The 16588-nt window shown below is 32.3% G+C and overlaps 1 protein-coding gene across 1 annotated transcript in view; it reads right to left on the reverse strand.

The window, feature by feature from the left end:
- LOC124982703 (A disintegrin and metallopeptidase domain 3-like) overlaps positions 1 to 16588 on the reverse strand; it is a 100417-nt gene that overhangs the window by 55079 nt on the left and 28750 nt on the right. Inside the window, exons 4-9 of the mRNA XM_047549667.1 lie at positions 10298 to 10374; positions 9701 to 9878; positions 5189 to 5251; positions 2296 to 2367; positions 1910 to 2076; positions 777 to 858 (exon numbers count right to left, since the gene is read on the reverse strand). Coding sequence (XP_047405623.1) covers positions 777 to 858; positions 1910 to 2076; positions 2296 to 2367; positions 5189 to 5251; positions 9701 to 9878; positions 10298 to 10374 — 639 coding nt within the window. The remainder of the gene's footprint in view (positions 1 to 776; positions 859 to 1909; positions 2077 to 2295; positions 2368 to 5188; positions 5252 to 9700; positions 9879 to 10297; positions 10375 to 16588) is intronic.

A 16588-nucleotide genomic window follows, 5' to 3' on the forward strand; every position in this document is an offset into this window, starting at 1 on the left:
GGTGAGGATGTGACTAATCCAATGTAAAATTTTGGTAGGATTATTATTGGTGCAGCCACTGTGAAAATCAATATGGTGGTTCCTCCAAACAGAACTAATGGAACTCCAATTTTATCTGGCAGTCTCACTTCTATGAATATATATTCAAAATAACTGATGTTAGGACCTCAAAGAAATATCTGTACTCTCATGTTCATTGCAGCTTTATGCACAATAACCAACATAGAGAAATATACTATCCATTCTGTTCAGTGACAGAATGGATTAAAAAAGTGCTGTATACTTAAAATAAAATATTATTCAGCATAAAAATGAAGGAAATACTGTCACATACTACAACATGGATGAACCATGAGGATACAATGTTACATGAAATAAGTCAGTCACACAAACTATTCCAATTATATGAAAAATCGAAAGTTCTTAAGCTGATGGAAACAGAAATTATTGCTATCAGAGACAAAAGAGGAGTTGTTATTTAGTACAGACCTCCAGTTTTGCAAGATGAATTTCTGGAGATCCATTTGACAACAATGTAAATATGTTTAACACTCTTGAACTGTACACTAAAAAATGGTTAAAATTGCAAATTGTATGAGTTTTTACCACAACAGTAAACTCTTCAATATTATAATATTTGAGTCTCAAAGTCTAAAAATATAACCTTGTAAAGATAGATGAGTAAATATAAATTACTTATACTTTTGTTTATTGAAGTAGGCATGAGCTTTCTAAAACTGATATTATTAATGAAGAGATGAGAACAAAATGCATACCAGAATAATTCCTACAGCAAACTTTGAATCACAGGCCTTTCCATGGTACGTTGCTCCCACAAAATTAGGATAGTCCTTGTAACTAAATGAAAAAGTTTTTCCTCATGAATATATGCATTTCAAAATATTGCTAATGACATTTGAAAAATTGAATTCCTCACTAAAGCTATGCTTTCCTTAAAACATAAATATCATATAATACATGTTATATTTTATACTATCAATCATTCACCACTTGAGTTTCCCCCCACATTTATATGAAGTCCTAAAAGCTGTTTAACTCATAGGATACACAACACAAAACCTAGCAGTACCTAATCCTTCCATGACAATGAAGCTCACTGTTGTCATCATTGGATGTGTTCTAAAACCTGAAAGTGTTGTTGTGATTTTCACATAGTAAACAAACCCTAAAAGTATAGGACTAGAGGAGGAAATGAGGAGAGAGAACTAAGAGATGTAGTGAGAAAAATGAATGCAGCATGTCAAAAGTGTCCTCATACTTTAGTCCTTTTACGCTCCTTCTAAATCTCCAAATGTGACCTTAGATTTACGGGGAGCATCGGAAGATTCATAATTTATTCAGCATTTCTTAAAATCTTCAGAAATTTACTTTTGTTTTTTTACATTCATAATATTCAAATGAGACAAAAGTCTTCATAGAGACTTTTGAAAGACACAGATTGATAGATACATCTTAGGTCAATATAGAATTACTTGTACCCATAGGGAGAGCAGAGAGGGTCATTTCAGTTATTTACTGTTTTAATGTTTGCTACTATAATCAGCATTATAAGCAATTATTGTACTCTGTGAACTAATTTACACTTTGTTATGTTAAAATGATAGTCTTGACTATCCGTTAGAGGATCTTTAAAGTCATTGAGGCCACATTTATCCTGATGCTTTCCACAATCCAGGTTCAATTTCCATAAGTTTCTGATCCACAATGGGAGCAATGATTTAACATGATTTGTGTCTTACATGGTTATCAGATTTTCATGTTTTCATTTTGCCAACATAGTACCATCCCAAATTTTAAAAATGTTTTGACATTATACACAAAACATTTTTAATAGTCACCTTATCAAACATATTGATAAACCCTCTATCAATATGAATGAAGTGCTTACATTAATAAGTATGCCATATTAGTGGACCTTGGAGATAAAATTGTTTGTTTCCATGACAAAAATCTTTGTAGTATTTCATCAGCACTCCCATTAGTTGAAATCTTATTTTGATCAGACCAGATCTCTAAAGAAGATAGCATAACAGTCATTTTAAGCTGGGAAAACATCTGTAAAGAGAAGATACATGATATGCAATTTGGGTTAACCATCAATATTCCATTTTGAGACATAGTGCAAATTTATTCAACCTACTTGCTTTTGAGACAATTTGACTCATGAATGAAACTAGGTTGACAGGAATACACTTTTAAAAAACTATTCATACAAACAATGTTAATGCATTAATATGAATTTTTCTTATTTAAATGTGAAGAATAAGTACTTACTGTATTGATAAGACCAATGATTTGAATAACTTTCTCAGCAGCAATGTCCATGTCAGAGTCCATATAATCAAACTGAAAAACAGTTTTGTTTCTTAATCATTAATGTAAATGACTAAACTACTACATTTTAATTGGTTTTATATATAAAAATTAAAACAATGAAGTGCTCCAATGAAGGGGCAAAAGTAGAATCAAGTTTTGTGGAATGCTTACTGTGTTTTAGACATAAGCCTATATACTTTAAAGAACAATTCAGAATATTAAATTAAGATAGTCAAGATTATCTTCCAAGAGTGCATAGCCAGTAAAGATAAAAACAAGGAATCAAATATGTAACTTAGTAAACAACTTTATCTAATTGCCATCATATACTGGCATCATTTGTCTTCATTTCGATTAAACAAATTGAATATGTATCATGGATAAACAATGTACTTTCTAAAAACAGAGCCGTGAATACCATAGCAGGGAATAATTTCAAGAATATATCTTCACTCGAAGAAACAAAAATCATAATGTTGTCTCTGAAATATTATTCCTAATTGTGTATATATACATACATTTCTAAATGTTTGATGGAAATATAAAAATAGGCAGCTTGGGGTTCTCAGTGATTCCCAGGAAGTTTGAAGATGATGTCTAACAAAAAATAGAACGTAGCATGTAGAGGACTGTTATGGTTTGGATACAAGGTGTTCCCCCAAAGCGCCTGTGTTTCTATAGGAATATTCAGAGGTACATGATTAGATTGTTCATATTTTTTGAATGAACTATCTGGGTGCCACTGTTGGCTCGTTGGTCATGGGTCACCAGATATGAGCCCTGGAAGGGTGCACCTTCCCTATGGTCCCTTCCCCTTTCTCTTTCTGCTTCTTGGGCACTATGAGTAGAGCAGCACTCCTCAGCCATGCCCTTCGACCACAAAATTCTGCCTTGTCTTGGGCCCAAATCTGTGGAGTTGTCTATCTATGGACTGAGACCTTTGAAACCGTCTGCCCCAATATACTTTTCTACATTTGTATTATTATTCTTGAATATTTTGGTCACAGTAATGAAAAAACTAACTAGAACAAGTACCTAATACAGATGAAAGAAATGGTATCCTTCTAACTCTTCTCTAGAAATGGTTTTTACACTATTATGTCTCAGTAGGTAACCTTCCCCATGCATGTAAATAATAGAGTATGTGAGATATAAGTGAACATGCTTCGTATGAAAATCAAAACAGAACAAAAATATAATTGTGAAAAATGAGTTCAAATACATCAGTAATAAAAACAGAACAAACATTAAATTGCAAAAATAAAAAATGGAATATATGAAAGTTTAAATAAAAATCCCTAAAACATAAGAGAATTTTGGAAATATGGAGAGTCAAAGGATGGATGAAAATATATCTTCTCATACCAGGAAGATACGAGGCACAAAACACATGATATGTGACAATTATATTAATGTATTTATAAATATAAAGATAAAGGAGAAAATTGTACATTATTATCACAACCTATTGATAAAATATGCAGCTCAGGAATATGAAAACATTCTAAATTTGATTGTAACTAATAATATTACCATAAAATACATAAAGTCTATTTAACTAAATTAAAAATAGAATTGACAAGTACATGAGATATTTTACATGATTCTCTTAATAACTAGTAGAGCAGATAAATTAACAGTAAAATTATGTAAGACCTAAAACACTCATGCAAACATCTGCTATTAAGATATAAAATATATTATATATTAATATTACATGCAAAATAATATTAAATAAATTATAAAATATATGATATGTTTTATATGTATTTATGTACACACACATATATATTTATGTAGAAACTTTTGTGAACAATGAAAGGCTATAGATAATTTTTGTGTAAAGGGACCTATAGTAAGACATAAAAATTTCTTTGAATATATATCATAGCATTACTTAGATCACATTATCTGAATACAATGACATTAAATTATAGTGGACTTCACAAAGCATTTTAGCAATGTTACTTTTACTGTTGTGGTTATACTACACAATGCTCTTCAAACAGAAGTAAGCACCCAATAAAGTATAGTATAGATTTATGCTCCATGATATGCTTTTCAATCTACATTTCAAAATCAAACGGAGAGAACACAAGTGATAAAGTCCTTAATTATTAACAATGTGAATAAATAGAAAAAAGGTCTTCTACATAATATTCATATCCTTACACATTTCCTGAAAGTTTAAAATTATTTCAAATAAAAAGTCTAAAAAGTAAGGATGAAAATAAAACAGTTTCACATGAACAAACGCTGAAGAGAATTCAGAAACCTACAAAGAAATATAAGACATGCACATATATTAGAAGGAATGAAAATCATTGGAAATTATGAGTCAGAATAGAAACATGAAACTTCTTTAATTTCTTTAAACAATTGGAAACAATTAGAAACAGAATTTCTGACAAAGAACAAATTATTAAACATAATCTTTTAAGAGAGTTTTATTTTTAAAACTTTCTTCAATATAGCACTTAATGAAATAGGTTTCTTTAAAATGAAAACAGATTTAGGAAAGACTTCTATTAAACATTGGAATGTGCCTGGAAGAATCCACAGTTAGTTATAATCCAGTAGGCTATAGTGTAGTAGAACCCTTCCATACAAAGTGGTATATTATTGCTAGAATTCTATACTGATTTGAAGAACAATACACGAAGTCTGGTCTCTTTATGTCAATATAAAGGCAATGAATGATGTTTCTCTATGCCCTAAAATGTGTACTGAAGCACATAATTTGAACAGAATAAAAGATATTCATGTTGAAAAAATTCAAAGTTTCTTCTCCATGTTCCCATGAATTCCAATACAAAACAAATATCTAATAAAGTATATCGATAATACATACCATTGCTTTATCTATTATGATTTGTATTTTCAGTGTTGTTTTCAAAGTTATCTCTGAAACTGTCTGTGAAATAGAGGACAAGAATTAACTAAAACATTTTAAAAATGTTTACATGGTAATTAGCAAGTGCTATAGATATGTACATGTATATACATACATATGTTCATTCTCAGAAACAGATAACACAACACATATACTTAGATACACAGATATAGATGCATTATATTAAAGTAAGAGTATGGGTGATCACTTAGAAGGCATTTCATTCTATATTCTTGGCAATTAGAATCTTAAAAACTTACTGAAATGAGATAGTAATCTGTGGTTCTTCCTCTCAAAGCATTCCCATGTGCGTTGTAGAACAGCCCCACCTCATCATCCTTCAAAATAAATTTACATCAACTCTTGTCCAAGTGTGGCCTATATTTTCTTGTTCTTTGCCCTTTGACTTTATTAAATTAATTTTATTAAGGTTTTCAATTAATAAGATACATTCATTTATGGATATAGTTTTGATTTATAACTAATGTATCCACTCACACAACTATTGCCATAATTAATTAAGATAAAGAGTCTTTCCATCCTGTTCTTCCGTGTCAATCACCCACAGGGCTCAAGACAACCAATACTATGCTTTCTCACACCACAGGATAGAATAATCTATTCCTTAATTTATGTAAACAGCCTCATTTGCTATGTACTCTTTTATATCTTGCTTCTTAGAGTCAGCATTCCTTCACATCATTGGCATTGTTAGTAGTTCATCAGATTTGTTGAGTGTCATTTTAGAGGTACAACACAATTCATTTATTCATAAGTCTGGTAATGGTTGTTTGGATTATTTATACATTTTAGAAGTTACAAATACAACTGCACTGAATATCCATGTGTAGGTCTTTATGTAATTATATTGTTTCATTTTTCTTGGTAAATACTGAGTATACCTAAGTCATGTGGTAATTGTGGGTATGTAAAGTTGTATGAAAGAAACAAGTGATTTTCCAAAGTGGCTTGATCATCATGCATTCTCACAAAGAATTAATTTAGTTCCAATTGTTTTACATCCTTGTCTATGTTTAGTATTTAGTCTTCCTCATTTTATCCAATCCTATTGGTCTGTATTAATATTAATATCTCTTTGAATTTGATGTGAATTTCTCAGGTGATTAACAGAGTTGAATATTTACCTTTTCACATATTTATGGTTCATTAATTTGGTTTCTACTAAATTTCCTACTTAAAATTTCATTTAACTTTGACCATTATGTCTATAGTGAATTCAATTTTTGCATAAATTCCATAATTCATGTCATTCTATGTGGACATCCAATTTCTCCTCCATCATTTTTTAAGTGAAATAATTTATTAACCTTTGAAAACCTTGGCAACACTGTGAAAAGTTCATTAACCAGTGATCTGTGGTACTATTCCACTTATTAAATTTCCAATAACTTTTATGAATCTGATAAATTTTATTTTTATTAACATCCCATTCTTATTTGGTGATCAATATTTTCTCATGTCTAAGGATATTAATAGTAAATTTTTGTTCTCATCCTCTATATTCTTTGTTACCTCAAAATTTAACTATTTTTGCCATGTCTCTGTCTTCCATATAATATTGTATCATTGTGACTGGAACCCCTTCATATTAAGAATCTAGCAGTAATAGCTTTTTGTGGTTTATGGGATGGAGTCTTCACAGAAGGTAATTTATTTTTTGTTTTGTTTTGTTTTTGTTTAAAAAAAAAAACTCTTCTGTCTATATGGCTAGGTATTTTTTTCTTTGGTAGGTTAGAATAGTTTTCCAACCTAACTTCTCAGAAGATCAAAGCCTGGTTCCCATTATCCCCTGTGCCGCACATTTAACCTAACCATGGTAGTTTCAGTGTGGTTTTTTTCCTCTTAATTGTGAGAGACAGTAGAACATCTGTGTCTGGCACCATGACCTCAAAGACTCCCAAAAGTTTGCTTTCCATCAGTCTATAAAAAATAATTTTTTTTAAAAATGCAGTTACTTAGAAGAAGATGACTTTTCTAAATGTTCACCCAGAATATTTTTGCCATATCCACTAACTAATGAATTTAAATAGACAAGCACAGAAATTTGTTGCATGTTTCTGCAATATAAATAACTGTTCTCTAATTTAGAATCTGATAGCCTGTCTTCATTTCAAGGATAGGATAGGTTTATAAAGGCTAAATTGGCTGTATATCTCTCTTCTATTCAATTCTACTGCTATTACTCTTCTCCAGTCCTGCTTATCTCTGAATGTTTATGTCATTTTATTGGGGTTTAAGGCAGGAGAAGGGATAAATAAATGTGTTCTATTTATCTTATAAAGTCCTTTATCATATCTCTTTTGACTGCTGGCTCTGTTTTCAACTATATTTATAAGGAAGGCATTCACTCCGAGTTTATTAGAGTTCTTTCATATATGTAAAAACATGCCCAAATAGATTTTGTTATTTTCTAATCTTTTAAAAATCTTATATAAACCTATAAGTTTAAATTTGTCAAATTGAAAATGAAAAGCAATGACTGAGTTCTCCAATGAAAGATCTGAAATTCATAAATATGTACCCATACCCAGTTATTCCCACTCCCGTAGCGCCATCTACGCAGGGACTTGTTAATTAATAGTTTCTGAAATTCTGAACTATTTGTTTGTTTTATTTCATTGTTCCATTTTGTCTTTGTTCCAGACTTTTCATAATTGCTTCAAAAAAATGTGACAAGAAAATATTAATAGTTATAGTACTGACATTTTTTGTTTGCTTTTATTCTCCACATACTATGCTAATTTCCATGTTTAAACATATTTAAACACTGTAATAATTGTATATTACTAGCTAATATTATTATATTTTTATAAATGATAAAATGTAAAAACTTTGTACACAATTACGTTACTTGTCCACATTCTTATGATGATAGACTGACAGACTTGCAATTCAAACTCAGGCCAATGGGGATAAAAGTTATCTATAACTCCTCCAGTCCTTTATTACTGGCTCACTGGAGGAGGATGCTTCCAGTTTCTTAATTGTCTTTCCTAAAGCATATCAATTCTCTTGCTGAAGAAGTGCATTCATAGAATCCTTCAAAGTTTTCAATTTACTTTCAATGTAAGGCTCAGTTTCAGTGGGTGAACACCTCCTTCAACTGTGTCCAATTTTATGTCACATCATGAAGATAGTTTCCAAAGGGCCAGCATGAAGTCTGGAGTCATTTTTCAGTTTCACTAAAAATGATGTTTCATTTCTACTCATTATTATATTTTATAATGTTTGTGAGTTTCTCAAAGGTTAATTTTCTCAACCTGTACTTTTATCAAAAAGTACTTTGCCAAAATAAATAAAAGCAAAGTAAGGGAACAGAGAGATGAACTATGTCACATATTAAATTCAAGTTTCATTTATTGTTATTTCATTTGACTTTCCTTTAATGTAAAGCAGTATTGATGACAATGTGTGGAAAGAAAATCATTTATTTTCCACTGGTAACCAAACGTAAAGTTATAAAATCATTCTAAAGAGGGAAGTTAAGATGTATATCAAAAATATGTTTTAAAAGGTCTACTGTTAAATGTAATTATTTATAAGAAGTTGGACAGTAAAATATTTGGTACATTTTGAATTTCATTTATTGATCAAATAGAAAAATATGACTTCAAAATAATATAATGTTATGAAATGTATAATTTTAAATTTCAACATACATAATTATGTTACAAAAAGTAAACCAGTTTACATCAAAATGATAACAGTGCATACAGCAACAGAATTTAGCTCTAAAAATGGTGTTTGGGTGCATTTCCATTTAATTTTTCCTTTAGTATGTTAATAGATATGTTAAGCTGTATTAATTTTTAAAATAATAAATATAACAATTCAATATTAACATTGTCTCCTAGAAAAATGAAAATTTCAAAGAAACATATGATTAGAATATTATATTATTTAAAAAGTCTACACAGTCATAAATCTTCATTCATAATTAAGAAAATGAAAACTATCAGGGCAAATGCACCCAAATTCTAACAGTATTCTCTTTTGATGTTGAAGTTTGAGAAATTTTGCTCATAATTATCTCATCCCCATCCTACTTTTAAACTTTTTATCAAAATAACACTCTTTTTTAAACAAAGAATTTGACTTGACAAAGATAATGGTTCCAGGGTAATAACACATACTTTTACAAATCATTATACTATTAGTGTACATATTCAGTAAAAAGCAATCTTAGGTTTGTGCATAAAAATCATGCCATTGAGGAAACATGAGAACTTTGATGATTTTTAAATTACATGGGTTTATATCAGTTATATTTTCTAAGAACTATCTGAATAAGCATAAAAACATTTTATGAAAAAGACCCCATAATAGAAGTTATTAATATTACGATTATCATTTTAAATTTATTTTCCAAATGTATCAAATCTCAAAATTTCAATGTGAACAACTTTAACAAATGTAACATATATGAAGATAATAACAAGGGTAACTCACATCTGTTTTCACAAGAATCCTGTAGGGCTGACCTATATACTGGGATCCAGAGTAACCTTCTATTAAAGGTGAATAATTATTTTTATCATTTTTTATTTGGTAAATCATATGTTCAAATGTAGCTGAAGATTCCAAAGGTTCAATTCCATAACTGACGTTCTCTAACAGCAAGAATCCCCTAAGAATTCAAATACAGTAAAAGAAATAAAAATTTAGTTCAAATTTCCCACTGAAAAATAGAAATCAATATTTTAAGAAACATTTTAAATGTATTTGATAGCAGTCTTTATAATCTCATATTAAGAATCATTCTCACTTGAATTAAGTTCCAAAACAAATTTTATACAGATCTTCCCTCTGCGGTATCATTTAAAGTGAGTTGTGGTTCTAATATGGCAGAGAAACATGAAAACTCTTCATCCTAGTAGGCAGCTTTTTCTTAAGAAGGCAAAATATAAAGATAAAGAAAATATGAGAAAGGATAGGAGGCAGAGAAGGAAACAAAGTATATGAGAAAAAACAGAACCAAAACTTTATTCTTTTGTCTCAAGAGTTGACAAAAGATCTCAATGTCACACCTCTAGATTATGCCATTACCTGAGACCCGAGCAGATGTTTAATGTCACAGCAGATTTTGGAATGTTTTCAACATATCCTTCATAAAAGCAACTAGCCTAAGAAGGAATATAGAAAGATGTATTCATAATTGATTTCTAAATTAAGTCCTCAGTTTTATTCTTACTTCCTAGATATCAACAAGTCCACAGATTTAGCTATTTTCATAATACCAATCATCTGATGTTCTATTTCCTTGCTCTTGGTGTGCAAATTGCCCCTTTAAACTATCTTCTGCCTATGAACCATCTTCAAACCTATTTCAAACATTTCTTGCTATAAATTTAAATTTTTGATGAACAATTCTCTTATCTGCTTCTTTTCTTAATCAGCCACATTCCCTAAGTGTATAGTTTATCCTTGCTAACTTATAAGTAACAGTATTCGGCTAACATCAACTGCAAACATTCCATTCATTTTTCTTCTGGGCTGCCCAAAAGCATATTAACTGACATTTCCTCACTTTGATTTCTTCTTAATATCTCCCTTGATAGATAATTGATCATCAGTACTTCAAACTCTCTCCCCCATTGACTTTCATAGACTTGGTTTTTTCCAGGATCTATCCTAACATTCTTTTAGTGAACTCCTTTTTCCCTTCCTTTAAATTCTAGTGATCTCTAGAATCAGTTCTATTCCTATGGTAGTCAATACAGTGAGAATTGCAGTGTCACCACACTTGTCTCTTAGGATTCTGTTTATATATTATTAGCTCCCAGGCATCACTGGCTACCTATGTTTATGTTTTTTGTTTTTGTTTTTAATTTATGCAATACTACCTTAGCTCTACTCATGGAGAGTGGCAAGCTAGATCTATTCTCTGTGGTAGTCAATAGAGCCCAGGGAAGATAACCCATCCTTATTTAGCACACGATGACAGCAAAATACTGAACCTACCCACATCACTAGGAATGACTCTCCCCACACAGGAATGTACATGTCATACTTCATGTTAAGCAACAGTAAAAGCCACCTGTAACTACACCGACACCAGAAGGTTGTAGAGCTACCAGTTCTTCACAAAGAGATAGAAGAAAAACCAGTTCCCAAATCACTAACCACCAATAGAGAGCAATACAAATTTAACAATTCCTGAACATGCTCCAGGTGAGAGGATAGGATCCTTGTAAGATGTTTTCTAATAACCTTATAGCAAAAGTTCAGCCAGACAGGAGAATTCCTTAGTGAGGGACATAAGAAAGGATAGAAAGAAGCACAATGATATCCATTCCTCTGCTAATCAGAGGAAATGCTATTCATCCCATGGACTTTCATCACCCACACTCCATATTGATACCATTTGGCCCAGGAAAGTACCACATAAACTTAGAGTTTAACCACTTCAGATGCAGCAAGAGATTCAGCAGAGGCAGATGACTGGCATGCAACCCAATTATATAGCAAGTCCTTGGAATATCAGACCACACTACATCCAAATGTAAACCAGATGACTACCTTCTAAAATAGAATATTTAAATAAGATCAGGAGTACATTAGAGTAAATATCAAGGGTAAAATCAAAATCACTCATGGTACCAATAAGAAAGAAAATCACAATAAGAATCAGAAAAGGAAATCAACTGATATCAACCTTAAGATGTATAACACATGTGAACTACTTTTAAAAAGATTAGGAAGCAGTCATAATAAAATTGCACACAATGAGCAATTACAAATTCTCTTGAAATAAATGAAAAACCAGGAGTTCTTGGAATAATATATACCAAACTTTAAAATTAGTTGGTGCCAACCAAGATTGCTGTGTCCAGGAAAGTTATCCTTTCAAACTGAAGATGAAAGAAAAACCTACTATCTTTATATTTTGCCTTCCTAAGAAAATGCTCCCTACTAGGATGAAGAATTTTCATGTTTCAAATCTGAATTAAACATTACAAATGAATCAAATGGCAGGAAATAAAAATCTTCACTGTAAAATAACATTGAATTCAAATGGTCTAAATGCTCCAATCAAAACTCATAGATTTTAATAGGACAATAGAAATAAGACCCAACCAGTATTTGTTTCAAGAGACTCACCTATAGGCAAAGACATCCACAGACTGAGATGAGAAACCAAAAGCAAACAGGAATAGCTACTCTCATATCTGACAAAGTAGACTTCAAGCCAAAATTAACTGAAAGAAACAAGAAAGGTAACTTCATAGTGGTTAAAAGAAGGATCCAGCAAAAGATAGGAGGATTGTAAATATTTATGCCTCAAACAATGATGTACCTACATGTATAAAACAAACCTTAGTAAATATAAAGAATCAAATAGATTCCAATAAAATAATATTGGGTGATTTCAATACACTTCTCTCAAAAGATGGGTCATCCAAAATGAAACTGAGTAAAGACACTTCAGAACTAAAAAATACTACTAATCAAATGAACCTAACAGATATCTATACACTATTTCATTCATTGTCAAGCAAACTCACTTTCTTTGTAGCTGCACATGGAAACTTCTCTAAAAGAGACGACATTTTGGACACAAAGCAAGTGTTAAAAAATACAAAAAAATTAATAATTTAATATTATTTCTCTAGGTCCTGAAGAGGGAAGAACAAACTATTTCCAATATCAGTAGAAGACAGGAAATACTATCACAGATGAAATTGTGTTTTTTAAAAAAACAATAAAAATGATCAATACAACAAATAGTTGGTTCCCTGCAAAGATAAACAATATTGATGAACTTTAGCCATATTAACAAGATTAAGAGCAGAAGACCTTATTTGTTGGGAGAAATCCTATGTCTTGGCTAGCAGCTGTGAACGTCTCAAGTGTAAAAGGAAAACCTTCATACCTTCACGCCCATCAGGAATACCCACGGAAAGGAACATTCCACTCTGGCCACTTAGGAAAGTAAACAACTGCCCCCAAATTGACCTAGTGTTACCAAGGGAACCTGTATAGGGGCCTGGTGGTCTGATCCCCCGTGGCACATTGTGATTGGGCAAAAAGTCTATAAAATGTATGGTTTTTCCTACAATAAATGAGTTTGCAGGCTGCTCACCACAAGCCTACTTCTACCCAACTCCCGTGGTCTGGGTCTTGACTCCATGGCTCTTACCTGTGCCTGAGCTAGCCTGGTACCCCTACACCTATTCAATAAAATTAGAGATGGAAAAGCTATCACCACAGACATTTCTAAAATCAGGAGGTTCATTTGAAACTATTTTGAAAATTAATACTCCAATCAACTGTAAAAATGAGAAGATATTGATAAATCTCTAGACACATATTTCTAGACTTACCTAAATTAAACCAAGAGAATATAGAAAATGTAAACAAAGCAATATCAAGCAATGTGATTAATAAGCAATTAAAAGCCTTCTGACAGAGAAAATCCCAGGACCACAGGGATTCTCAACTGAGTTCTACCAGATCCTTAAAGAAGAACTAAAGCCAGTCTTCAAATTATTCCATGAAATAGAAATTTCAAATTCCTTCTATGAAACCTGTATCACCCTGATACCAAAAACAAGAAAAAGAGACATCAAGGAAAGAAAACTACAGATCAATATTCCTAATGAAAATAGACTCAAAAATCCTTAATAAAACATTAGGAAACCACAATCAAAAACACAGCAGGAAACTAGTAACAAAAATTGCATGGTATTGGCACCAAAACAGACAGGTAGACCAATGATATAGTGTAGAGGACACAGAGACAAAACCCACATAAATACAGTTATCTCATACTAGACAAATATGCCAAAAGCATATAATGGAGAAAAGATAGCCTCTTCAACAAATTGTGCTGGGAAAACTGGAAATCCATATTCAGCAAAGTGAAATTAAACCCCTACCTCTCACCCTGTATAAAACTCAACTCAAAATGAATCAAGGTCCTGGGAATTAGATCAGAGACCCTGCACCAAATAGAAAAAAAAGTAGGCCTGAATCTTTATCATGTCAGCTTACGTCCAGACTTCCTTAACAAGACTCCCAAAGCACAAGAAATAAAAGCAGGAATCAATAAATGGAATAGATTCAAACTAAAAAGCTTTTTTTCAGCAAAGGAAATAATCCAAAATGCGAAGAGAGAGCCTAGAGAGCCAGAGAAAATCTTTACTACACACATTTCAGATAGAGCATTAATCTCCAGGATTTATAAAGAACTCAAAAAACTTTACACTAAGAATACAAATAACCCAATCAATAAATGGGCTAAGAAACTGAGCAGACATGTCACAGAAGATTTACAAGCAATCAACAGATATATGGGAAAATGTTCAACATCTATAATTATAAGAAAAATGCAAATCAAAACTACTCTAAGATTTCATCTCACCCCAATTATAATGTAAAATACTGTAAAAATGGCCATATTATCAAAAGTGTTAAACCAATTCAATGCAGTCCCCATCACAATACCTAAGACATTATTCACAGATGCAGAAACATAATGATAAAATTCATAAGGAAGAATAAAAACCCCAGAATAGCTATTACAATACTGAACAAGAAGAGTGATGCTGGAGGCATCATAATACCTGATCTCCAATTATTCTACTAAGCTATAGTAACAAAACAGCATGGTATTGCCATCAAAACAGACATGAAGACCAATAAGCAGAATAAAAGACACAAGGAAAATCCATATAGTAACAGTCATCTGAAACTTAACAAAGGTGTCAAAAATATAAGTTGGAGGAAAGACAACCTTTTAAATAACTGGTGGTGGGAAAACTGAATATTCATATCTAGAAGAATGAAACTAGATCACTACTGCACAAAAGTAAATTCAAAGTGGATGAAATAACTAGGAATTAGACCAGAAATTTTTCAATTGATGGAGGAAAACATAGAGCCAAAACTCCACATGTTGGCACAAGCACTGACTTCTTTAAGAAATCCCCTACAGTTTAAGAAATAAAACCAAGAATCAAAAAGTGAGAAGGCATCAAGTTGAAAAACTTCAGCACAACAAAGGAAACAAGAGTATGAAGAGAGTCTAGAGACTGGGAGGAAATCTTTGCCAGCTACTGCTATGACAGGGGACTAATATCCTTAATATATAAAGAACCCAAAAATTTAATAAAAGCAAAGCCAATGAATAAATTGGAAATGAACTTAATAGACACTTTTCAAAAGAAGAAATACAAATGGCAAACTAATATAAGAAAAAATAATCAACATATCCTATCTATCAGGGAAATGCAAATGAAAACTTCATTGAGAGTTCATCTCACACCAATGAGAATGAGAGTCATTACAAATAGTAATAAATTCTGATGAGAATGTGGGAAAAGACACTCTCACATATTGTTGGTAGGAATGCAAATTGGCATAACCACTTGGAAAGCAGTATGAGTTTTTTGGATTTGGTGGAAAGAATCTTGAAATGCTCAGCAGTGGGAGCTGGAAATGCTTTAGGTAGTTGTAAGCAGAGCTTAATGGCCAATTCTGGTGGGAATTCAGAAGACCAGAATGTCAATAGGACTCTGGACAGTGAAGACAGGGCTAAAGAGGGTTTAGAAGAAAAGGAGGACATTACTGGCAATTGGACTAGAGGCCATTCATGTTATGTTCTTGCTGAAAAGTTGTCTGCATTTTGCCTGCCTGTGCCCTGAAACTTTCTGGGAGGCTGATTTTAAAAGTGATGGACTTCTTAATCTGGTGGAAGAAACATCTAGGTAGCATAGCATTCAGGAAGTGGCATGGGTATTGCTAGTGGCAAATTTAGCCAAATTTATTGTGATATTCAGGAGCAGAAACCAGAGCAGAAGTATTTGAAAAACTTGAACTTGAAAGGCAGGAGTAAAACTGGAGCTATGGAGTTGCAGTGGTTAAAGACAGTACCACCATGAAAGAAATGCTAAAGACTTTGCCCAGAGACAATAAGAAAGATGGCTTGAGGGCATTTCAGGAGCTGACAAGACCATACCCATTTCAAGTTCAAAGAGAGTAATGAAAATTCTCTTGAGAAGAGATCAGTGGGGCACCCTTCTTGCTCAAAGGGGCCTAGGAAGTTTTTTTCAACTTGCTCAGTCACCCAGACACTCAGAGGCTGCTGCAACCAGGGTCCCTGGAGGCTTGGCTACTGCTTGAGAGGGCAGCAGACCTTGGCATCAACCTCGTGGTGCTGGTTCTGCAGAAATGCAGTATGCTGGAGTTAGGGGGTCATGAAGGCTTCCACCAATATTTCAAAGGAAGGTCTGGGAGGCCAGGTAAAGTGCAGCAGGATCGGAATCCCTGTGGGCACCCTCTGAAAAGTCAAAGCATGGACATTTGAGGAGGAAGCCAAAACTGCAGTGGAGACTG

The sequence above is a fragment of the Sciurus carolinensis genome, chromosome 4 (genome assembly GCF_902686445.1).
Source record: "Sciurus carolinensis chromosome 4, mSciCar1.2, whole genome shotgun sequence".
Classification (NCBI taxonomy): Eukaryota; Metazoa; Chordata; class Mammalia; order Rodentia; family Sciuridae; genus Sciurus; species Sciurus carolinensis.